At 34.0% G+C, this 25,637-nt stretch overlaps 3 protein-coding genes across 3 annotated transcripts; 1 reads left to right on the top strand and 2 right to left on the bottom strand.

Moving 5' to 3' along the window:
* The first annotated feature begins 1,055 nt into the window (after window positions 1–1,055).
* On the top strand, window positions 1,056–4,053 carry LOC120081185 (nudix hydrolase 26, chloroplastic). The gene is made up of 7 exons (XM_039035876.1): window positions 1,056–1,281; window positions 1,377–1,427; window positions 1,776–1,868; window positions 2,762–2,856; window positions 3,344–3,458; window positions 3,661–3,702; window positions 3,817–4,053. The coding sequence occupies exons 1-7, from the start codon at window positions 1,096–1,098 to the stop codon at window positions 4,009–4,011; spliced, it is 777 nt and encodes a 258-aa protein (XP_038891804.1). The 5' UTR covers window positions 1,056–1,095; the 3' UTR covers window positions 4,012–4,053.
* A 1,218-nt stretch (window positions 4,054–5,271) lies between these two features.
* LOC120080769 lies at window positions 5,272–7,120 on the bottom strand. The gene has a single exon (XM_039035394.1). The coding sequence runs from the start codon at window positions 6,944–6,946 to the stop codon at window positions 5,489–5,491; it is 1,458 nt and encodes a 485-aa protein (XP_038891322.1). The 5' UTR covers window positions 6,947–7,120; the 3' UTR covers window positions 5,272–5,488.
* A 5,183-nt stretch (window positions 7,121–12,303) lies between these two features.
* Window positions 12,304–19,666, bottom strand: LOC120081363 (uricase-2 isozyme 2). The gene is made up of 8 exons (XM_039036164.1): window positions 19,295–19,666; window positions 18,111–18,203; window positions 16,757–16,832; window positions 15,774–15,883; window positions 14,361–14,452; window positions 14,036–14,209; window positions 13,829–13,922; window positions 12,304–12,606 (listed from the first exon to the last, which is right to left on the bottom strand). The coding sequence occupies exons 1-8, from the start codon at window positions 19,511–19,513 to the stop codon at window positions 12,523–12,525; spliced, it is 942 nt and encodes a 313-aa protein (XP_038892092.1). The 5' UTR covers window positions 19,514–19,666; the 3' UTR covers window positions 12,304–12,522.
* Between the last annotated feature and the right edge of the window lie 5,971 nt (window positions 19,667–25,637).

The following is a 25,637-nucleotide window of genomic DNA, read 5'->3' as shown; positions in this document are numbered from 1 at the left end:
TATTCACTCGGATAGCGCCCGTCTTTCTAAATGATCGCGCTATATATACTTCTTTTTTATTTAAAATTGATTACTTTATATTTATTAATTTATGAATTTTAAATATTTTTCTTTTAAAATTGTTACCATATTTGTCTTTATTTGAAGTTTGCAATAAATATCTTAGATACTTGGTATTTAGCATTTGAATTTTATGAGACTTTAGTTATTAGTCATGTGTTATATATAAATTTACATATTTTTAATTAAAAATAAAAAAAAGTTATAACCCGACAACCCAACTCTTTGGGTTAAGTTGGTTAAGAGACTTTATTTGGGTTTTTTGGATTGCCAATCCAACCAACCCGAATTTTCAGGTTGGTCTAACAAAACACTCTCAACCCATCCCAATCTAATCCATGTACACCCCTAGATACATAAAAGAGGTTCAAATTTTGTTGATACTATTCGACATATCCATATGAATTGTTCTATCCTTGGATTCTTCTGGTAATTCTATTGCTCATGTTTTGGCTTTCCATGCTCGTAGTTTTGGCATTTGGTTGTGTGACATGAACCAAACCTAGCAACCAAAAGTGTACTTTAAAAAAAAGATCATGTTAAATTACCTCAATTTATTATTTATCATAAAAGAAACACTTAAGAATCTCATGAAATCTCATAATATGAATAATGTAATATATAGCACAACAAAGAAAGCTAGATTGCATGATATCAATAATATTTGAATGGATTTTTATTCTATGTGGATTCAAATTGATTCTAATTCAAACTATACCTTAGAAGTTTAATAAAATATTTTTTTCTCGAAAAAAACTAATATAACATATCACTTAGTGAAACATCAAATACTAAATTTAAGGAGTATATGCTAACATATCACTTAGTGAAGCATCAAATACTAAATTAAGGAGTAGATACTAAGATGGAACTACGAAAAATTTCCAAATTACATAACCAAAGTGTTATTTTAACAAAATAAATATCAATGTTATAAGTAACGAAAAAAAATGAAAAAGAAAATCTAGCGAGAGAAAAGAATAAATAAATGAAGCGCGAAGCTTTGGATGAACGCCACTTGTGGAGGGAAAAGGAATGGCCGTAAACCGATATGTCGTTTTTAGTCATTCACTTCTTCACTATCGTCGTCCTCTTCGCCTTCGAAGTTCTCCTTCTCCACTTTTCTCATCTGTTCTGCGTTCGACCTCCTCATCCATGGAAGCTCCTCCCGAAGGTTACCGCAGGAATGTTGGCATTTGCCTCATCAATTCTTCTAAAAAGGTCATTCTCGAAACCTTTCTCTTTTTGTTCCTCCATCTCCGCTCATCTTTACAAGTATTCATCCATCTGCATCGTTCCGAAATCTGTATGTGCAGATTTTTGCTGCCTCAAGGCTGGATATACCAGATGCTTGGCAAATGCCTCAGGTAATTCGATGATTCTTTTTGCTTCTAGGTCATAGTTTTTCTTTTTCTTTTTTTTCTTTTTTAATCCGGAAGTTTGAGGTACAATCAGCATAACTTTGAGCTCTGAAATAACAATGAATTAGTACGTTAATTTACTGTTACATTGCTTGCTCTGGCCTCACTATTCAATTGTCGCGTATTAGGTTTTATGAAGAGTTTATTCGATCAGATGTATTCATTAAGTCTGAAATTTTAGCATTGAAGCATAATTAAATGGCGAGGAAATAATATATGATCATCTACGTATTTTCATAAGTGATTTATACGTTTTAGCCATTACGAGTTCATTTGTTCTGTTGTGTTCATTAGGGCGGCGTGGACGAGGATGAAGATCCAAGAAGTGCAGCCATCAGAGAACTTAGAGAAGAAACAGGAGTCAGATCCGCAGAGATTATTGCTGAAGTACTATTTCATTGATGTATTCGGTTGTCTTTCCTTGGATATGCATACTTCTCTTAAGTTTTCATAAATCAAGTGCTTCTCATAGTCGGTAAAACTGAAGAAAGTCTATTTTAGGAGTAAAGATGACTAGATTTTTTCTGTTCAAATGAAATTAGATCTCAACAATATCCAGTTTCTATTGCAGTTAATATGCTAAGGTACGAAAGAAAGTTCATAATTGATCACCACTGCATCGACCAAGCTCTTTGAATTAGTTTAGGGCATATTTGATGCTTTTCTTGTTCTCAACTTTACCATCAAATTTCTAACCATCAATTTTTTGATTAATGGAATTGGTTTATTGCAACTGAATCTTATTTTACCTTTTTTTCACTGACTAACTATTCGTGCTGGCTTTCATACACATCAACTAAGGTTAGCTCGTTAGACCATTATTTGGTCTTATAACATTTGATCTAAAAAAACAACTTGAAATATTATTGCTAGAGGGTCACCATAATCCAGATTTTAAAGAGAAATGAGCGTACATCATGCCTCTGATTACTGTGCCAATCTGTTGTAACCCATTGTGGTCATAATTTTCTTTAATCTCTGGAGATGGGGGAAGAATATTCTGAACTTTACCAGTGATCTCCCCTGCCCATTGACTCGGTTATTTAAAATTCTTCTACAAATATGGCTTGTTTCTTCTATGACCTTATGTAGTATGATTGCTGTGCGATAAGTTATGCTGTATCAGTAGTTTTAATTTGCATACTGTGTGGGTTACTGAAGTTTTGAATTCACCTTATATTTTTCTTCTTTCATTTTGGAGTTTTCCCAGAGTAAAAGCCTGTGTTTACCTTAATTGGACACATCAGTGAAATGTCTTGAATATTGGTTTCTTAAAGTAGGTACCTTATTGGCTGACTTATGACTTCCCACCACATGTCCGGGAAAAACTTAGACATCAGTGGGGTTCTGACTGGAAGGGTCAAGCGCAGAAGTGGTGAGTTCTATTTTCTATGCATACAGTTCTTATTCCTTTCATATTCTTTAGAGCTAAATCTCACTTGACGTACACTGGTGTACATAGTAATTAATACCTCAATGCTGATCCTTTTTATAAAAAAAGGCAAACAACCTTTGTGCCAAAACTCTGTTTCCTTATAGTAACTTCGAAAGCCGGTGCACCATACCGAAGTTGCTCACATTGGAGAGCAAAGCAACGAATTTTTGTGGGGGGTCTTAGTAATCATATAAAGGGCCAAGACAACTTAGACGTTCATTTCCTAACAATACATGTATTAAAGAAACAAAATCCACCCTCAGTGAATTTGTGGATAATAGTGTTAGTGTTACTTTTGAGTCTTCCTTCGTTTCTCTATTAGAATTCTGCAAGTAACTTTTTTCTCTTTCATTTTCTTTTCATCCTGCCAAGGCACTGTTTCATTTGCCTTATCAACTAAATTGTAACGATGTTTGCAAAATTTTAGGTTTTTGCTGAAGTTGACAGGAAGTGATGAAGAGATCAATCTTTTGGGTGATGGGACTGAGAAAGCGGAGTTTGGCGAATGGTCATGGATGTCACCTGAAGAAGTAGTAGAACGTGTGAGTACACCACTGTTACCTTTTTATTTAATTCAACAATTGTAAGGTGGGAGATCGAACTATCAATCTTTGAAACAGTAATTGATACATTATCAATTGAACTATGCTCGAAATGACAGACGTTCGTTAACTCATCATCAACAAAAAAACAGCTGAAAAACGAATATGAATATTCAACTTACATTTACCCTCTATCATGCAGGCTGTAGATTTCAAGAAACCTGTTTACAAGGACGTGCTAACGGTATTCAAACCCCATCTCGAGTAATATTATCCTATACTAAAAACATTTATTCTTGCCCCCTTTCAATAATGTTGGTTTTATTTTTGTCCAATGAACTATGTTAATATTATATAGAAGGAGGCTTTGTCCAATCTCCAAGCTGTGACGACATATCAAACCAGCTTGATTGGGGAAGTAATCTTCTACTCTTCTTACATGATGGTTAGTTATAGGATCGTTTTCCCCCTCTCTTTTTGGAACGAGAATATTGGAAACGAGTTCATGTTTCATTTTATAGTAGAATGCTCTCGTATCTTTGAGAATAAATGATACTTTATTAAATGGGAACAAGACTCCATCTAGGTTTGCAGACGGGACATTTGGCTGCTATTGATATTATACCAATTGATAAAGACAACGGACCTTCACATCCAATCAGTGGTCTACTAGTATTCAAATTATAGTTGCATTTTTATTTAAAAAGGTTGTCCTCTCGATATAGGGCCTTACACATTGTGAAGTTTTAAAATCGACTGACATTATTAGTTTTACTAATTTAATATTTAATTTAGTTAATTGTAAAGAAATCAATTTTTGTTGACATGAATTTAGGAATATATTGTTGAAGTAGAAGACAATTTTTTTAGCCAAAATGAGTATAGTTCATTCGACATAAAATATGTACTTTCAACCTCAAAATTAGAAGCTTTAGTTCTCTCTAATGGTATATTGACAATTGGGTTTTTATTTATTGATTTTGATTTTTTTTATTTTTATAATAATAATAATAATTATTATTATTTTAATAAAACATTAAAATTTTGCTTATAATAAGGGACAATACCACAAATCTGCTTCAAAAAATACATAAAAAGCTTGTTGAATGAGGAAATAGATTATCAATAGTTCAAAAAGTAACGTCAATAATAACAGAGATCAAAGCATAAATGAAGGGAAGTTCGACACTCTTGCTTTGCTTTATTCTATTTCACTAATTCTAAGACGATTATCTTTGCTTCGGTTAACCAAATTTAATTTAAACAAATGCTTGGCTTTAAGATTATTTTAAGAAATATCAACTTATTATTATATTTTAACGACAATAAATTAGAATCAAGGAGACCAATGGTACTAATCATTTTATCATGATTTGTAAGTACATCAAATCTTTCTAGAATCAGTGAATACTAATTTGGTGAAGATTTCGACTTTGGTTAACTATAATCATTACGATGCTTCATTTCCAAACATTTAAGAAAGCCCTTTATTGACAGTGAAAAAGGGGTAAGATTTCTTTAGTTATATTAGAGTGGAAACAAAGTCCCACATTGGATAAGGAAAAAGTGGTCATAGGTATATAAGTAAGGACAATTATATCAATTGATAGTAGGCCTTATGGGTGGTGTCAAAAGGAAAGTCGGGAGAACATCCCAAAAGTAGACAACTGTGCATATAGAAAGTCATATCCATTATATTTATCGATTACTTATTTGACTTCGACTTGTGAAATGAGAGTTTGAGATACAATTTAGTTTATTCGACAATTATTTATACTTCGTATAAATTTCCAACAAGTTAAAAAGGCTTCAATTTGGTACTAATAATTTTAACTATTACAACTACTAAGTTAGCTCTGACACTCACAAGTATTAAAAAAAAATAGAAAAGAGAGAATTTTAATAGCTAATCTCACTAAAGCCATATCGCCCTCAAGTTATCTCAATCACACATGGAATACAAGATGATAAACAGAGCATAACACAAATAGGAGGAATGAAATCTTGGTTATTATAAACAATGTGACGTATCATCTCTTCTCATGAAAAATATTTTGTATCTGCCGATGAACAATATCGGCAACGATGCCGGGCGAGAATCGGCTGACCATGTCCTCCCTCGCCCGCTGTCCTTTAACCTTAGCTTCATCAACATTAGTTGTTACTTCCCTCATTAAAACTTGAAGCTTACTGATGGATGGTTCAGCCCACATATGCCCTTTGAATGGCCCTTCCTTCACTTCACTCATTCTCTCAACCGGCAATGGATAGCTATTCTCATCGGTCAAAAACTCCGTTTGCCCCGACCAGTTGGTGGCGATCACTGGCAACGACATCGCCATCGCTTCAACGAGTGGCCTTCCCCAGCCTTCTCCTCTTGATGGAAGTACAAATGCATCAGCAGCCTTGTAAACTCTAGGCAAATCAGTTTGAGCTATATGAATATCAATCACATAAACAGGAGCCCAACCAGAAAGTGGCATTTGTAAGTCTAAGTTTTCTACAAAATCCAAAATCTTATTCCCAAAATCACTATCAGTATGGTAAGGATTTGTCAACAAAAAAAACACCACTTCATCTTTCTTACAGAATTCTCTCAAATATGCTTCCAACAAAAGATCCCAACCTTTCCTAAATTCCCATTTAAAGATACTCAGAAACACAAATCCCTTCTTCTCAAAGCTTACTTCTTCCAAGTTTTTGCCTCCTAAAACTAATGTTCCTACAGATTCAAGACTAAATGGTTTGTATTTCAATGGATCAAAGAAATTCACATCAATAGGTTGAACAACTTTCACAATCTTAGAAGGATCAACCCCACTTTTCACAAATGTAGAGACATGAAACTCAGAAGGAACCCAAACATAATCCATTCCATTACATCGATTCACATGTTCTTGACTTACCCTGTCAGTTTCAAACATTGTTCTACCAATCACTGACTTGAAATTTTGGTAAGCACCTGGTGGGCAAGGCAAAGTTTCAAACAATGGAGGATTCCACGCACCTGGTTCACTGTGACAAATCACAACAGTTTCATTCATTCTACATTTTGTGCTGTGAAGTTCAATAGCCAAGTTCTTCATAGAATCCGGTAAGCCTTCCCAAAAGTCGATCGATTCTAAATCACCATGTTGCTGAATGGCTAATCGAAATCCAGGGTTTGTTATATGATCTCGAAGAGCTAAAATGTAGGACCAAGCTTCTGAACTGTACCCACCACCAGAAACAAATGGGGCCATCCAAAGAACACATGAGGGATTGGGAAGTGGGGTTTGGTTAGAATTTTTGAGAAGATGGGTGAGTTTTAAGGATTGGGTTTTGTAGAAATCTGTTTTGGGGAGAGTGAAGAAGGAAATTGCTAGAAGAAGAATGAGAATGGATGAAAAGTGGATCGCAGAAGGGCGGAATTTGGAGGAGTGAGATTCGTTGGGATTGGGAAATGGTCGATCTGTGGGTTGTTGGTTATGGCGGAGATCATCATCCATGGCGGCGGCAGAGGATTTGGGGAATCATGTGGTTTTCAGATTAAGCGAAAATTTGCAGAAATGAAAGAGAAATTGAAGGAGATGAAATGAGAAAACAAAGAAGCGGTGAGACGAAGTGGATTTCTTCAATTCTCGCGATGAGTGTAGAGTAAGTTTTCTGAATTTGGTGAATCTCTCTCTCTATATATATATATTGAGTGAAGGATTATTCAAAGAAGTTACTTTCTCTATACTTTCAGCTTCCTTCTAATGACTATTTAATTATATTCAAATCTTATTATCTATTACTTCTAAACTTTGATATTTCTACGTTTTATTATATTGGTAAATAAGTCGATTCGTTTTTTCAAAAAAAATTTAAAAACAACCTTAATTTTAGTCTATACCTTCCGTTGTTTAATTTTAATAAATCTTAAATTTAGTCTTTTCAATTTAATTTTTATTGAAATTCATTACATAATGATAATAATAATTTTCATTCAAAAAGTACATTGTGTGATTTTTTTTAAAAAAAATTATAATAAAAATACTAATAAATAACAAAAAAGTTATTTTAAAAATCAATAATATATATTTGGGGACAAACTATAAAATTTATTAAAAGTCTCAAGATTAAAAATGAAGTTTTTCCAATTTTAATTCCTATAGTTTCAATTGTCCAATTTTAGTTCTGATACTTTTGTCTAATTTTAGTTCATGTACTTTCAATTGGTCCTCATACATTGAAGTTTGTTTAGTTTTAGTTCATATATTTTAAATTGTCCAATTTTAATCTCCGTACTTTTAATAAATATGTAATCTAGTCTCTTAAAGTTAATTTTTACCAAAATTGATTAAATAATAATAATAGTTTTTCATGCAAGAAGATAATATATGTGAACATGTTTTCAAAATTTATGGTAAAAATACCATAGATAACAAAAAGTTCTTTTAAAAAGCTACAATAAATTAACATTGGGGGACTAAATTTAAGATTGATCAAAAGTACATAGACTAAAATTGAACAAACTAAAATTGCATAAACTTCGAAGTATATAGAGACCAAAATAATAAATTATAAGGACAAAAACGATATTTTACCTTTTAACCTAATATAAATTGAAAAACGTATGTGTACCCTTCATAATTTTTGGATAGAAATTTGAGATACTTGATCATTCATCCATTTATAAATTCACTGTCCGTTAAGATGTGATGATACTTTCAAACATAAACAATTCTCCTCTCGAATTAGGAGTGATCATTGAAATCGCTGAAATCGAACCGAATATTAAACTGAATCGAAATCGAATTAATGTGGTTCGGTTTGGTTTGACATATGTTGAAACCGATTTTATGCAATTTGGTTCGGTTTCAAATACGAAAATCGATTTGAAATTGAACCAAACCGCTTTTAAATGAATATATTAAAAATATATAATTATATATAATATATTTATATCTTTTTAGGGTTTCACTTTCAGTTTAGTCTCTCTTCTCTTTCAAACTCGCTCGACAGTGGACGCCACCAGGTTAAATCTCCTCTCTCAGACTCCGTCAAAGTTCTCCGGTCTCTGCCAGGCCGACAGTGGACGCCACCAGGCTAAATCGTCGTTAGCCATAGATACCTCCATCCTCCGTAGACCTTCGTCCTCTGTCGAAGTTTCTGCAAATTTCGAAGTCCTCCAATCAGCCGTTAAAGTTCTCCAATCTCATGTCTCAGCCTCAGATCTCACGCCTCCGAACGATGAAAAACCAGGAAAAACCTTAAAAAAAAAAAAAAAAAAGAACCGTGGAACCGCACGCGGTTCGGTTCAGTTTCAGAAAAAAAAAAAGTTTAAAATTGCAGTTTGGTTCGATTTGAGTGTCAAACCGAACCGTGAACATCCCTATCTTGAACCATGTTATATTGGCGCATGTAGTGCGAGTTTCATCGTATGTGTATTAAAATGTTTCATCTTATGTGTATTGAGTGGCAAAATAAATAATAGTTTAAATTGCAAAAAATACCTATGAACTTTACACTTTGTGTAAAAAATGTCCTTGAAATTTCAAAATTTTCAAAAATATCATTCAACTTTAAAAAATAGTTAAAAAAATATCATTGTCGTTAGTTTTGGATGGAAACTGTTAAAATTTTGTTTAAAAAAAATCTTTGAACTTCCAAAAGTTTCAAAAATACCCTTAACTTAATAAAAGTTCAAAAATACCTTTACCATTAGTATTTAAACAGAAACAGTAAATTCCTCGTGAGAAAATTAACTTTAAAAATTAAAACGAAAAGTTAAAAATATTAATAACGTGATCAATTTGTTTGGAGTTCTCTTAAGTTCGAAAAGAACCAATTTTAATACAAATTATATCAATATCCTCATTTTTTTTCATATAGATACTCTCATATTTCTCTTAATTTTTCAATTCTTAGCTTATACCAATTTTCTCAACGATTGAAAAATTAGAGAAAATTAAGGTATATGAACTATAATATGGTGATCAATATGCTTTATTTATTATCTTTCTTTTTATTATAGTTCATATATCTTAATTAAAAGAAAAATGATTTCAAATGGTAAAATTGTTGAAAATATTTACAAAATTACATTTTTTGAATTATAATGATAAGCGCTGATAGACTTCTAAGTGTCAATCAATATCACTGACACAGATAGAAGTCTATCAGTATCTATCATTGATAGTTCTAAAATTTTGTCATATTTTGTAAATATTTTGGTTTATTTTTCTATATTTAAAAACAACCCTAAGTAAAGGAATTTTTGAAGAATGAGCCTGCAACATTTAAAATTAGGAAATATTTCTATAAAGGAGTGAATAAAACTTGAGGCGACCTGCTTGTCTAATAAATCTCAAACTAGGAAGTATGTTAAGAGGTCAAGTTAATGCATTAATTTGAGTTGAGAGTTACATTAAGATTTTAAATAGATGTTTGAGGACAATCATTTTTCTAAATTTGAGGGTGTGATAACTTGTAGGAATATAAATTATAGCTTTTTATTTAGAATAATTAGGGAAATTTAAAGGAAAATGCATTAACTTGAAATGAAATTCATGGGAACAATTAAACTGTGTCCATGCGTTACAAAACTCATTATCCTGAAAACTAAGAAATCTAATAGCTTTAAACCCGGATTTGTATGAAAAGAAGCAAAAACCAACCTAGGAAAAAAAAAATTGCAACCGTGAACGCATTAAAAGAGATAAGATCAAACTTCATTCTTGCATGCAGAAAACTATGCGTTGAGTAGAAATATGTAGAATAAAATGACAAACGCATGGGCTATGAATGTCTAATCAAAGTGCAAGTTGGTAGCTGATTTGAGATAGTCGATTGAGCCAATGAATCTGTGATGAGAGTACTTGGCGCAGCAAGACGTGAAATTAAATGCAGAGGTGTGAAGCAATCATTAGAAAGAAGCAAAAAAAAAAAAAAAATCCTTATGGTGACGCCTATAAATAGCCCCTTAAGAATCAGTTTAAGTGTAAAACTTTCTTCCAAGAGATTGGTCGAAATTCTGCCCAAATTTCTCTCTATTTCTACCATTGTCTTCAACCTCTCCAACTTCTCTTTGAAGAATTATGATAGAGAATTCAATATTCTTCTTTGAAAAGGGAGAGAGCATCGTCACCTCCACAACAACCACATTTGAAACAGCCTTCATCCAAGCTAAAGGAAGCAAGGCATTGTGACCGGTAACCTGACACATCTCATCTCTGACCTTTATTCCATTTTTTTTGCTATTTTAGTTTGTATTAAGATAATTGAGATTGAGAACTTTTATTTCTTAAATAAATTTGATGTCTATCATCTTTCATCCATCATGTCTTATCTTTCTTTCCTCTATCATGTGTAACTAAATTTCTAATGAATTGAGGAGGTCAAACTAACATTTTCATGAGTTGTGCATAATTAAAGTTAATCTTGTTTAATGCGTGACTAAAAACATTGCTTGAATCCATCTGCCAAATTAGTTTAAGTAAAAATAACAACGGCTTGAAAGAGTAAGTGATTGTGGACGTCTTAGGCAAGGAAAGAAGTAGCTTTAGAAAATAAAATCAACCTTTTGTCTGAAATTAACAAGAAGTATCTTGTTTAATACGTGACTAAAAACATTGTTTGAATCCATCTGACAAATTGGTTTAAGTAAAAATAATAACAGCTTGAAAGAATAAGTGATTGTGAACGTTATTAGGTAAGGAAAGAAGTAGCTTTATAAAATAAAATCAACCTTTTGTCTGTCTGAAATTAACTTGGGCATGCATACTAAAAATAGGGTAAATGTGGCTAAAAAGAGAGGTGAGTTCTTCATTTCATGAGTTAATGACATAAACATATACTTATGCATAACTTAGGAAAATGTTAGTAACCCTTCTCAATTCTATCTTATCAATTGATTTTTCCTTCATTTCCACGCCGTTGCTTAATTGTGTTTGCATTTGGAATCATCATCTTTACTTCTATCATTCCACGCATCATAACACGCTCGCCGCATCATCACTTACCAATGCTTTTGATCAACTCATTAATTTTGTTGTATAAAACCCACCCGCCGCATTAATGAAGAATTTATCGCGTTAAGATCATTCATCAAGCTCAAACACATCTTTAGTCTATAGTCCCTGTTTTCGACCCTAGACTCACTAGGAAATCTAGTTGGACTTATATTTAGGTCTAAGTAGAGAAAACATTGTGTTTAAATAGATCATTCGTCGTACTCAATAATTAAGGCACGCCATAAGACATTTATTGAATTGTTGATAATCGCTAAATTCACCAACCATTTTCAACACAACATAAATTCAATGCGTTTTTTAAAAACTATAATATATATATGTAATATATTATGAACTATATAAATTACAAAATAATAATAATATAAATTTTTAACATAATTCATCTCCATAAATAAATTAATAATAATTTATCGTCTATTTCGTAGGTAACTCCAATTAATTTTATAATTTATAAATATACATTATCAAATAAATTTTAAATAATTGTTTAAATTAAAATTCAATTTCTAAATCTGTTACCAAATATATTTATGAAAACGTAAAATACAATTTTATTTCATTGAATTCCTTATTTTCAAATTCTCTACCAAACAAGACCTAAATATCTAATTTCTACCAATTTAAAAAAAAGTACATGTCAATTATCCCAGAGTCGGTTGAACTTTGAAGATTTTGTTGTGTTATTCATACTTTTTGATGGGAGTGAAAATTGAGTTCACAAAAATTACTAAAATTAGCTCGCTTTGCTGTTCCAACTTGTTAAGACATTAGTATCCCCCTTTGTGATACCAAGAAAATCAAAATTTGATAAAACAACAAATAATAAAGAATATAAAAGGAAAAACAAGTTTCCTTAGGAAAAGAAGTTAAAATTTTATTATTAGTGTACACTGACAGTACACAAAACAGAAAATATCCACAATGTAACCACTATGATCGACAACACTTTAATTTAAATAAACATTTCTGAGTTTATTCAGATATATAATTCACTATTATACAAATGGAAAAGGCACGACAATCTGACTTGGAAAAAAAAAAAAGAAGCAGAAAATGCTTAAATTTCCTCACAGCTTCGAAGAGAAGCGGCTCAAGGAAGCTTCAATTGATCCATGTGGTTCATCTGTTGGCAGATACACATCATCCTCAAACTGCAAAACAAAACACCACCCTCATTCATTTCTTTTAAAAATACAAAGCAATATCAATGTTTGGTAAAATGCTAAGAAGCATTGACAATGGTTTTCGACACGGGTCAATCAGTGATTCTCTGTCACTTGTTGAACAAGTATTGGATTCTTGTTCGCACAATGAATGTGTTAGACACTAGAGTTGTATAGTCTACTGTGTCCGTGTCGTACTTCTTATGGATAAAAAGACTACTCAGAGTAACAATATTAGTATGGTATTTTGTGAACAAGATAGTGTAAGGATCCTAGTTAGGGATATTAGTATGGTATCGGTCAGGACATAAGGTAATTAGTTATGAAGTTAGTGTATTTGGTCATAAATAGAGGGAGCTCGAAGGTGTAAGGTACCTAGAAGGAGGGTGAGCGAGTCACAAAGGTATTTTGTGAAGTGATACTCGAGGAGGAGGTTCCAAATGCCTTTATACTTGCATTATCTTGTAATTATTCCATTGTATCTTAATATATTACAGATCTTGATTCCAGTTAGGAAGTATCCCAATAGAGGGATGGGGGAATTATTGAGTGATTTAGGGCTTGGGTTAAGCATACTCAAGAGGGAAGGTTCCAAGTACCTTAAACTTGGTTTATCTTATAATCCTTCATCCTTTGTATTTCAATATATTTCAAACCTGGATTCCCGTTAGGTGGTACCCTAACACAGTTCTTATATAATAGGAGACATCAGATATACAAGTGTAATAATTGGTAATTGACGCATGCAACATATGAGATTGTTTCAGATGGTAAGTTCACTATATATTTTAACCTGACGACTGCAGATTTAACCGACCTAAAAGCAAGATTTATACTCATTAAAAAGGTTGCGAATTAATGATGAAATTCTATATTCTAATCTTAAATCTGATAGAAAACTGATGGCCCGGAAACAACAAAAACAAGGCGAATGGAAGAAATTAAAAATTCAGGAGCAAAATAAGAGTGAAATGTAACACAGTTAATGGAACAATTTTCACTCTCTAAAGATGATGCAAGGATATGCTTCTTTGAGGAAATAAAGTAACAGAGGATGAAAAAAACCGAATTGGGAACTCTGCAATAACGGCAATTAATATAGCAAGAAGAAGAACTCAACATAAATTCTAGAGTGCAAGCAGAGTAGCGAAGAAATTACCATTAATGAACCTGGAAAAGGAAAAGGTAACCTTTGTAAGGAGATTCCTACCTTAACGATACTCTGATTATCTTTTGTTGATATGTTGACAGGTAAGAAGTGAAGATTTGGCATCTTCAGCCTCACTGATGATATAACTTGGAACCTAAAATAGTGGAAATTCAAAAATTATTATCAGAGAAATTAAAACATTTGCGGAAATTAGTGAGACTGTGCATTCACATGTGTGCATGTGCAAGTGGGAGGAATGAGAGAGACCTGCTGAGGACATTCTTTCCCATTTCATAAAGAGTGTATTGAACAGATGGGCTATAAACTCCCTCTTTTGGAGGACCGAAGAAGGTGTCAACTAATACTTTTTTCACATCAAGGTATGTTTCCGCGAAGTAACACTGCTTTTTAGGGATACCATAGAGAGAATCAAATGAATACCTGCATTAAAGTATATAAATTTTGTTTGTGAAACCCAACAAAGATACTTGGAATTTATTGCCCTTCTACCTGAACTATTAAAGCAGAAAAGCCAGAAGCTATATGAGATGTATTAGTTCTCAGTCAAAAGTCCGATCAATAGAAAATATACCTCCATGAAGCAGACACTTCGGTGGCCAATATCCTCTCTCTTGTCTCAGGAAGAGCTGTGTACTTATCCCTATGAAATCGCTCAAAACCTGACTGCTCACATAGTGAAGTTTAGAGAGAGAATCAGGAGAAACATGATATACTAAACCGCATATACAAGTAGTAAGTTTCTTGAAATTTCCATCTGCTATGTATTCTACAAGTTGATCAACGGCCAACTCTTCAATGAAAGAACATGTTACCCCAGGATGCACCATCCTCCTTTGAGTTAGATCAAAGATAATCATGACAGCTAAGGCCTCGTTTGGTAATTATTTGGTTTTTGATCTTTGGTTTTTAACAATGGCCTTGTTTTCTCACAATTTCTTAATCACAGTTTTCATATTTCATAAGTAAACGTTGGAATTCTTAGTCAATTCTAAAAACAAAAACAAGTTTTTGAGAACTATCTTTTAGTTTTCAAATTTTGGCTTGGATTTTGAAAACACTCCTAAAATATACTAATTCTTATTCTAGGGGCTGCCCCTTGATATTTGTCAAATTGTTTGCTCATATTGCCCCTGAACCGCAAGGACAATATGGACACTACTGAGTACCCTTGACAATTTCAGGGTACTTCTCCTTAAGCTTGAATAGATTCGAATGCTGATCAAGAATAAAGAGAAGAAGATTCAAAACAATTGTTCAAATGAGGTAGTTGATGCAGAAGTGGCTTCATTGACTGATGGAGGAAATAAAATACTTTCATTATTACCAAAAAAAAAAAAAAAAAAGATGAGGCCATATCTAGAATAAGAAAAGCTGGCACACCTCCGTTAACTCTCCTTCATGGGGCAGTGAGGGGGAGCCCCCTAGAAGGATTCATTTGACACCTATACTATTAGATTTTGTTTCCCCAAAAAATTCAATATTCCAAACTACCCTCTAACTTGAATTAGCAATCTCCATCACTGCATAACCAACTAAAGTATCCAATCGATCTTTGACTTCAACCTTGTAACCAGTTACCATTGTGTGTGTGTGTGTGTCTCCTTTAGAAAACATTTACACGTAGATGGCTATGAATATGGGTAAACGTGAGGTCATGTCATCATACACACCAAAAGAGAAAAACAAAATAAATGTATAAAAGATAAAAAGACAGAAGGAGGAACACCATGCAGCATTATTCTTCTATCATATTACAATGAACATGTAAGAATTGAAATTATTTAGTAAAATGAGAAAGCAGAAAATATGCATAACTTAAGCTCACAGGGTAAAAAGTGTGGAGATCTGTTATATTTAGCATCGACAAAAACATAAATAGTTCAAATATCAAACGGATTTTGAATTTGTTTAAAAATGACAACCTTAAGGCTGTACAACTATGTCCTTGAGTTCTAAAAATAAGTATACAAAAGAGTAGACTTACTTGAGTAGTCTTCAACAAAGATAGTCCCTCAATACCAGAGCTCACTTGTAAAACACCTGACTTCTTAAATATCGCCTCTGCAGTGTGCTTTTCAGATCCAAGTTTAAAGCCTTCAATCAAAAATTAAAATTAAAGAAAAAAAATAAGGATAAAAATAAGAACTCCGGAAACAAGTGCCTATTATTTAGATTCGACAAAAAATACCCACATGCCAAATTCTATTATACATTAAACTAGTTACAAAGTTTATCATAATACGTGCATTAAAGCACCAATTCTATTATACATTAAACTAGACACAAAGTTTATCATAATACGTGCATTAAAGCAAGAGATGAACATAAAATTTTACTGGAATAAGCCATCTGCTCCACAAACAAAAGTCTAAGATGCAAAATTACAATTTTAAGTGATTTCTTATCAGAGGTACATAATAAAAAACTTAGAAGTGGAGGACCAAAGAGGAAAGGATGATAAGAATTTTGCATACTCGTAAAAACTAAAGAAATATGGTTGTATATGTCAAAACTCTTTGATATCCCTCTAATCAATTTATACATAGTTATGCTGAACATAAAAGTTTCACCCTAATAACATTTTTCTTCTTGACTTTAACACCAGAAGACTCTCATTAAGGATCTAAATCCTTTTTATCATTATGGGAGGGATCATGAGAGGGGCAAGAGAAGAACTCACTTGAGAAAGGTTTCAACAACTAAAGTTAACTAAATTCACAATCATTAAAACTCCATATATATATATACACACACACACAATTTAAACTCACCCGGGGATTCCAATCACACAAGGAAGAATGAACAATGGAAGCTTCATAACTTTGAGGTATTTAAACTAAATATTTCAACATTGAAAAGGTTGAATGTAATAATAAAAGTTAATTCTCAGAAAAGAGGTTTCTAAAGTTCGTCTATAAGAACTCAGAATCATTTACTGGTCCGCCTTTCCAAAAATGAACAGCTAACCGTGGTTGTGTGGTTGACCATTGACAGATACACGCTCCCATGACTTTTCTGCGATCTTCACTATTGCAGTAGTAACCTGCAAAATTAATTACACATATTAGAGATCATCTTTGAATTTCTCAACCTTTAGCACCAACTAATCCAAAAACGATCCAAAACGTGTGCCCCCCATGTACAATGAGGAGGAGAAAGGGATATGAGCAGAAGAAAAGACGAAAAATAAAGACGTCTGAAAGGAGCAGGAAACATCATTTTCTGAAAGTTCGTGGGTAGATGTTTACTCTATCCTGGCAATATGCAACTAATTCAGTGGACTGATTATTATTCAGTAGAGCATTTATCTGGAGAACATCTCAATGGGCCATGTAGATGTGAAGGACAAATATAATGCTATGGCTATATTTAATGCATGTTTATATTATTAAAAACAAAATATACAGTCTAAAGAGATCTAGAATAGCAGACTGAGCATTTTTTTACCGCTATGGCTATATGTAATGCATGTTCGTAATATTAAAAACAAAATATATAGTCTAAAGAGATCTAGAATAGCAGACTCAGCAGTTTTTTACCGCTTGAAGAACAAGGTTTTTTTATACAGAAAGCAGGTAGGTAATCCACCAAAAAAAAACCCACAAAGTATGCAGAGCATCACTAATTGCAGGAACTTGACAAAACATTTTCAAGAACCTAATTTTTCTATATGGTTAAAAATGAACTAGTTTGAATTGAGAATACAATGGCCACTTGAACAGTAAAAATTATGCCATCTTTATGAAACCTGAGGTGTAGCAAGTAAAAACAAGTACAATGAGTTCCTCAATGGATTATTAAGTGATGTGCTGCAAGAGAATAAAATAGTAGGAATTTTTTCCCCCCGTTAAATTGCTGATGCGAGAAAAGATCTGCTATGGTGAAGGCACAAGCCAAGTGTAAGTTACAATGAGCAAAGTAATATAACTTTAATGTTGAAGGGTATGGATCTTGCAACCTCCAACAAAAACATGTGAGAGCTAAAGTGAAGTTCTAGAAGTGGTTAGATGATCATGCAAGTGTTATGAAATGGAGATAACTAGTACTTTCAATTTCTTACCTGCTCCATGTAGTAGGTGGATATGGAGCGGGCGAGAAGTTATTTTGGTTGATGTAATGTGAGTATACTGGGTAGATAAAAGACAAGCACATTAAAACTGCAAAACTATGTTTACTTTACACCAATTAAGACTTTGCACCAAATCACCACCTCTGACTTATCACAAATCCAACTTACAACTTCACCAATTGCCAACCTGCATAGGTGTCACTATACTGGCCCGGATATAATTAGGAATACAAGTTTAAACATGGGGTTTACCTGCTTGTAATACAAGGTGAAGTGCTTGGCAAGAAGAATTGCAAAATCTTCCACTGAAATTTGATCAGAACATTCCTTGGCTTTTGCATATACCTGAAGAAATCAAATCCATTGATTTTGAACCGTAAAGCGAGTAACAGTATCAGAATTTAAAACCACAAAAGTAAGAGTAATAGTATTAGTACCAAAAAAAAAAGTGTGAGAACCAAAAATTGCAAGTATGATCCGCTATGATAAAAACACAGAAGGGTAAGATAGTCTCTCGTCCAAGATTCACTTCCCACTGCATTTCCTCATGGCTGGACTAACAGAGTTTTGTTTTTAAAATAATAACTTTCCCATTGTTGATATTATAATTAAATTTACCTTCACCCATCAACTTAAACTTTTAGGTCAATTGGTGATTTAAGATAATATCAAAGCAGGTGGTCCAAGGTGTCCTGTGTTCAAACCCTGCAACGTTGTTTTTCCCCCAATTAATATTTATTTCCACTTGTTTGACTCTTCTTCATATCTCAAAGCCCACAAGTGAGGGAGAGTGTTGACATTATAATTAAATTTCTTTCACCCATCAACTCAAGCTTTTAGGTCAATGGGTGATTTAAGACCCATCTTTAACCACCACACTGTCAAACTAACCACTCACTTTTTATCATTAAAACGTAAACTAGTTTTGCGCTTTGCTTTGTTTTCCAAATTCAAGATCCAAACCCTGCCTTCAGAAAATCTTCCACTGATGACCCCTCAACTAATTCAGTAAGCTTTTGAAGATCAGAAGTTGGTCGATACCATTTCACTCAAAGCATCAAACCATAAACAACGATCCAAAAAAGAAAATAATAAGGGGGAAAGAGTTGCAGATAGAGCAGAGCAGCAGAATTCTTTTCCCCTACGATTAAAAACTTCCAGATCACCCGACTGGTCTAAGTTGAGCAATTAAAATTTTAATATCCACATAACAAACCTGAAATGAACACGTTCTACCACTAACTATTACTTAGGCAACTATTAACTCAACCAAATAGTCCAAATCAAAATAATAATAATAATCATAGTAACAATACTCCTCACTTCCCTCTTCCTCTTCCCACACGTACACAATCAGATTCACAAGAGACGCAACAATCAAATCATCAAACCAAATAACGATCAATCCAACTATGAGTAGAATAGAAAACAATTACAGTGTTTTTCATAGTATCGGTTGCAACGATATCGGAATTATCATCGCTAACGTATGCAGCGACGCAATCGGAGAGGAGACTGATGCCAACGCTCCATTCGACGATAAAATGGCGGCCGTCTTTGGTCCGCCAAACCCGAGCCACTCGCACTCGTTCCTTGCCGTGCCTCTGCTCGAAGTTCAAGCCATTCACTACGACCACAGCGTCGTCGGGCGCCATGAATGTGGGGCGAAGATCAATTTGGTGCGGTTGAAGGAATTGATTTGGCAGTGATTTGGAAGAAGAAAAGCGGTAATCGGTAATGGTTTTCCAGTGAAGAACATTCAATTACTTGGAGTGGGTAATATATATATATAATTTACAACTACAAGGGAAGTTCCGAACACCGGGTCATGCTTATCAGTTGTTGTGGCATTTACCTATAAAATGTTTTAAATATTACTTTTAAGTAATGATTAGGTCCTCATTTTTTCACACATGAAGATAAATTGTTTAAAATTTATTTTTTTAGAAAAATACAGAATTGTCACATAACGGTTTCTTATCGACGGCCCTTCGATGCAGTCCAATGAGCACCTAAGTATTTTCCTATTGCTTTTTAATCTTTATAATTTTAGTTTTTGTACGTTTTAGATCTTATACTTTTAAATGTACATTTTGATTCCTGTATTTTTCAACTTCAATTCATTTTGTTTCCTAGGTTTACAAAATGTTAGTTTTGGTTCTTGTATTTTTAAAAAATGATCATTTTGGTCTCTTCATTTTCATTTGTAAGGGGTCAAAAGATCATTATTTGAAAGTTCAAGGATCAAAATGAACCAAGGTTAGAAGTAGTATAAAGACCACAATGAACTAAATTTGAGAGTGTAGCTACCAAAATAAACATTTCAAAAGTATAATGACCAAGATGAACCGAAGTAAAAAAACACTGGATCAAAGTAGTATTTAAACCTATGTGAAATTTTTTATACTCAATTTTCACAATCGTAAATTTTGAAAATATGGTTGTAAAACATTTTGTTTGCGTCAGTTAATCTCTCGCACTCTTCCTCTCTCACTTGTATTTGTGCTTGCCGCTTTGGAAAAAAAATGTTAGCAAATAGTTTGTGACATCAATGGAAGGTTATTATTCATTGTTTTCAAACACATTGGGCAAAATACATTTTAGAGGTAAAATTTAAGTCATTTTTACCAAAAAATAAATAAAATATTTATAGTGCATTTTCTATTATTTTGATTATGATATTTAGCCCCAAATTCATGCATAGTACGGTATATAAGACATCAATATTTATTACGAAAATTGATGGTTTGATTCTATTCTACAATTGCTAAACTATAAATAATTTCAAACAGGCCGATGATTTATTAGTCGCAAAACTGAAAAGCTCAAAGCCAATTTCATACCATTTTCATTTTTATTTTGAAATTTAAGTTTGTTTTCTCACCATTTTTTTTCATGGGTTCTGTTTTTTAACCTAAGCATTTGAATCAAATTCTCAAAAGCAAATAAACAAATGGTAATTGAAATTTTTATCTAGACGGATAAATTGAATACTTAAGTAAATATTTTTATACAAAAAACATATGAGTTGTTTTCAAATAAAAAAAAATGAATCAACTTATATAAATATAGTAAAATGTCACTGTCTATCGTAGTAACATTTTATTATATTTAAAAATATTTTGATCAATTTTATCATTTAAAAGAATTATCCAACAAATATTGATATTTGGTTGAGCCGTTATAAAAGAAATCCTATATGTTTCTCAATATGACTGTTCACATGAGGTTTCCGGAGAAACGTGTTTCGTGGAGTTGAACTTGAGTTGGTGTTGATGTTGGAGTTGATTTGATGCGATGTGGTTCGATCTCTAATATTTGATCATCTGATTCTCTCTCAGTTGGGTGAATATGCTTTCCTTTTGGGTGAATATGTTTGACTTGGAGAAGGAAAACACCAAACGTTCTTTGTTCGAAGTAAAGTCATTTGTATCTGTCAGAGTATTTGTATCTGTCAGAGTGCAGCTTCAGGAGTCTTGGGAGTCCTTCCTTTGCTTGTTAGTAAATTCTCTCTGGGTCTTCTGAGTGTAAAAAATGTTGCCTCTACAAATGAAGAGAACTTCTTTATTTATAGAGTTCTCAGGTGGGCTTCGTGGGCTTGGTTGGTCCCATGGGCCTGACCCATTGGCCCAATTAGTTGTTTTGGGCCTGATCTAGAATTTGGGTCCAATTCAACTTTTTTTTTTTTTGTAGTTTGGACTTTAAGCCCAAATAGTAATATCAAATTGGATCAATTTAATCTTATCTGATTCATCCGCGTGACATCATCGAAACTTGTCTTTAATTCAATTCAGGACATGTGTCAACTTCTAATTGGACCCAAAGTCAATGATTCAGATTTTGTCGTTAATTTAGCAAACGACGTGGTAATTTGTGATTGGTCCAAAATTTCTCATTCAACAAATACCCTTTTTCGAGATTTATGCACGTATATGGGTGAATGAATCTCGAAAAAAAAATGTAATTTGAGATCAAAGTATGATTTTTTTTTACTCTTTTAAATTTGATGCATCATCATGATCAAAATATGAGAATTTAGTTCAAAATTTGATTTGAAATCTTGTTGTTTGACACAACTTTCGCTAAGTAAACTTTAATTTGAACTAAAGTAGGATTTATGTTCCACTTTAATTGCAAATTTAATTTAACTTAATTCGAATTCAGAATAGAATTTGGGGTGAAATTGAATCTTTGATCAATTTTAGTTTGAGATAAAAATTTGGGATATGCTCAACTTTACTTGGAACTGAGTATAGAAACTAAAGTTGATTTAAATTTGAGATAAAATTTGGAATATAGCCAAATTTTGACTTGACATTTTATTCATAACTCAATATCAAGGTTAACCATTCGAATATTGATAAAATTTGGGATATGGCCAAATTTTAATTTGGGACGGATTTGACATTTATCTCACCCGATTTGGCTGGCTTGAATTTAGAATAAAATTTGGATTAGAGGCTTTAGACTGAGATTTGGAATAAACGATTGATTTTAATTCCAATTTGAATGGAATATGAATTTGAACTTAAATGGAAGAGATTTTGGGAGAGCCAACGTATTGGAAGACAACCTTACTAGCGAGATCAGGCCATTACCAGCGATACCAAGCCGTTACTAGCGAGATCAGGCTATTACCAGCGATACCAAATCATTACCCAGCAAGATCAGGCCATTACCAGCAATACCAAGCCATTACTAGCGATACCAGGCTATTACCAGCGATACCAAGCCATTACTAGCGATACTAGGCCATTATCAGCGATACCAAGCCATTACTAGCAATACCAGGCCATTACCAGCGATACTAAGTCATCACCAGCGATACCTACCAACTTCATGGTGATACCCTACCAACTTCACCAGGACACTTAATTTGAGAATCGAATTCGATTCGTTTAACAGCTGAAGAAGGAATGATACTCTCTGCTGAAGACAAGAAAAAAAAGAGGACGAAGAAGAGTGTAGAAACATAGAAGATCTACATCTTCAAGGTGCTGAAGCAAGTTCATCCAGACATCGGTATTTCCAGCAAGGCCATGGGTATCATGAACAGCTTCATCAACGATATCTTCGAGAATTGGCCAACAATGTTTGTCTTTGAAGGCACCAAGGCGGTGACTAAGTTCAGGAGTTCCTCTCCTTTCATAATCTTCTGTTTGCAGTGCTTGCAATTAGCACGTGAAGTTTGTTGGAGAGAGCGAGATTTTGAGCGAGAAAGTGGGAGAGAGCGAGAGTAGAGAGAGCGAGATTTTAGAAGAGAGTGACACTGGAGAGAGCGAGATTGTGAGCGAGAAAGTAGGAGAGAGCGAGAGTTTGGGAGAGCGACACTGGAGAGAGCAAGATTGTGAGCGAGAAAAGTGGGAGAGAGCGAGATTTTGGGAGAGCATTTTGAGCGAGATTCTCCCCTTTTTATTATTATTATTATTTTTATTAATATATTTTTTTTTAATCTCAGGCAGCCGTCTGCTTTTTGGCTAGCGATACCAGCCTTAGCGAGATTTCTTTCTCCATACTGTTGGCTTAGCCAGATTCTCTCAAGTCTTAAGTTCAAAACTCCTCGTCGTTTTTTCTTCATGGAATGACGTTGGCTTCAAGATTTTCATCCTTCCTTACGTTAATCTCTTGTTATCTTGAGACGATCAAAAGCAGATGCTTGGAAGTTGATCTTTCTTTGATGTGGATATACTTAGCCTTGAAGGCTGAAGTTCGAGCAGAAGTAGTCGTTGGACATTGGTCTTCTTCTCTCTACCGTGGCCATACTCAATCTTTGAAAAACTGAAGATCGAGCACTTGAAGGCTTAATACGATCGAAGACAGAAGTTCTTTGCTTCATTCTTTTGAGTCTTTGACTTCTTTAGCAGTCACATGATTGTTGTCGACTTCCACTATGCCGACAGTATGACATGCAATAACTTCTGATACTTTCTCTGGATGATTATTGAGAAAGCTTTTTGGGAGAAATCTGCCGAAGTTGCCGGCTGTCGGAGATTGAGGGGAGTCTTTGTCTTCTTTTCTAGCAGGCTTAGGCTTTCGTGTCATCTTTTTGCCTTTCTTTTTATGAGTCTTTTTTTCTCTTCTATAGCTTCATAGGAACGCGACTCTTTTTGGGTGGAGTTTGGTTGTCTTCTCTTTCGATGAGTCCACTTACTATCCACCCTTCGTTGTCATCTTCAAAAGCTCATCTTTCTTTTCGGAATTTTGTTGTTTTAATCTCTGTTGGAATCGAATAACTATATGGCCTCGAATTCCCAAACTGGATCGGACTTTGTCTTCTTGAGCATGGACACAGACAGTATTGGAAACATTTGAAGTCACCGCTACTGAGCGTGATTTGTCTAGCTACTTCATCCAAATCTAGCTCAATCTTTTTTCACGAGCCAATTCATAATTCGTTCTTCAGCACGAAGCACCTTTCAACTGGGTGAACTGATGACCCGATGACTGACTTGCAGTAGTTAGAATCATCTATTTTTCCTTCTTATTTCGGTGCCTTGCATTCAGGTAGCTGAATAAGTTTCTTCTCTAGTAGTTGCCTCCAACATATTGCACATCAGAGTCAGGGAATGGATAAACCTTCTCTTGTCGTTTCTTTAAGAGTTAGACGACGCTTCTCGCCCTCATTGTACCTTCTTTCAAATTTTGTTTATTTCCTTTGGAGGAAAATTTTAGCGGGGTCACATGAACGACCATAGATTCTTTTGTGGCACTACCCACGATCTTTTCATGCCCTTGGCAATCATTTTTGTATTTTCTCCCTTCAGAGACTAGGAAATCTTTTAGTTCCCCTATTGGCAATGCTCAGCTCCGTATCATGAGCGCGTGTTGCCAGCTCCTCAACGTACGAGGTTTTATCCCTTATAGGATATAGAGAAACTCCCAATGCATGCCTTGAGTGTACATCTCCACTGCAGATATTAGTAAGTCTATCTTTACAATCCAGACTTAAAGCTCTCCATCGGTTGATGTAATCGATGATTGTCTCTCCCTTCCACTGTTTGGTGTTTGTAGCTCTATCATGCTAACAATACACCTGTACTATAGAAGCAAGTTCAGGAACTCCCTTTCTAGTTTGTTCCCAACTGTCAATCATTCTGGCTCCAAATCAGTATACCCAATCGAAAGCATTTTTCTTTAAGGTACGGATGAACTGCTGACTAGCTGGTCTCTTCTGGTTCCTGCATTTTCACAGGTTTCAACGAAGGTGCAACATGTTGTTTTGGATTGCTCTTTCCATCGAACTGCTGGAACTTTAGAGGTTGATCCCAGCTGGCATTCTGAGGTTGTCGATTCTTTGGTGTATGGCTTGGAGTACATAAAGGAGCTTTGCATATGGTCCTTCGTACTGAGCTCTATGGAGTTTGTGATCATATTCTGGAGTTGGTTGAACTGATAGGGAGGCAACAAAGGTGGATTGTGGTGGCTGACTTTCCTGCAAGACAGTCTTTCCTTTGTCATTGGCTTTTTGTAGCTGGGATATGACTTGATTCAGCAGTATCTCGAGCCTGTATCTGATCTCTTAAAGCAGTGATTTTCATGATCCCGCTTCTCTACAGCCTTCATTAAGAGATTATCTTTACCTCCATCTCTGCCATGGTCGACTCAGTCGTTACGTCAGTCATCATACAGACACTACATCAAAATGTGATCTTTCTCCTGAAGATCAGTAACAGAAAGCATAGTTTCAAAATAAGGAATTTTCTCTGATGACGATCCCGCCTTTAAGAAATTCCATCACCTGGCCCCAGATTTCCTCGTGATTGACAGAGCTTATGTAAG

The sequence above is a fragment of the Benincasa hispida genome, chromosome 7 (genome assembly GCF_009727055.1).
Source record: "Benincasa hispida cultivar B227 chromosome 7, ASM972705v1, whole genome shotgun sequence".
NCBI lineage: Eukaryota > Viridiplantae > Streptophyta > Magnoliopsida > Cucurbitales > Cucurbitaceae > Benincasa > Benincasa hispida.
The sequence above is the reverse complement of the archived record's forward strand: the minus strand, read 5'-3'. Positions and strand labels throughout refer to the sequence as shown.

Coding starts and splice junctions, on each gene's coding strand:
- LOC120081185 (XM_039035876.1), top strand. CDS start 1,096: ATGGCCGTAAACCGATATGTCGTTTTTAGTCATTCACTTCTTCACTAT. Junction 1,869..2,761: donor CCGCAGAGATTATTGCTGAA/GTACTATTTCAT, acceptor TTCTTAAAGTAG/GTACCTTATTGGCTGACTTA. Junction 3,459..3,660: donor CTGAAGAAGTAGTAGAACGT/GTGAGTACACCA, acceptor TCTATCATGCAG/GCTGTAGATTTCAAGAAACC.
- LOC120080769 (XM_039035394.1), bottom strand. CDS start 6,946: ATGGATGATGATCTCCGCCATAACCAACAACCCACAGATCGACCATTT.
- LOC120081363 (XM_039036164.1), bottom strand. CDS start 19,513: ATGGCGCCCGACGACGCTGTGGTCGTAGTGAATGGCTTGAACTTCGAG. Junction 14,210..14,360: donor GAAGTGTCTGCTTCATGGAG/GTATATTTTCTA, acceptor ACTTTAATGCAG/GTATTCATTTGATTCTCTCT. Junction 13,923..14,035: donor GGAAAGAATGTCCTCAGCAG/GTCTCTCTCATT, acceptor CCACTATTTTAG/GTTCCAAGTTATATCATCAG.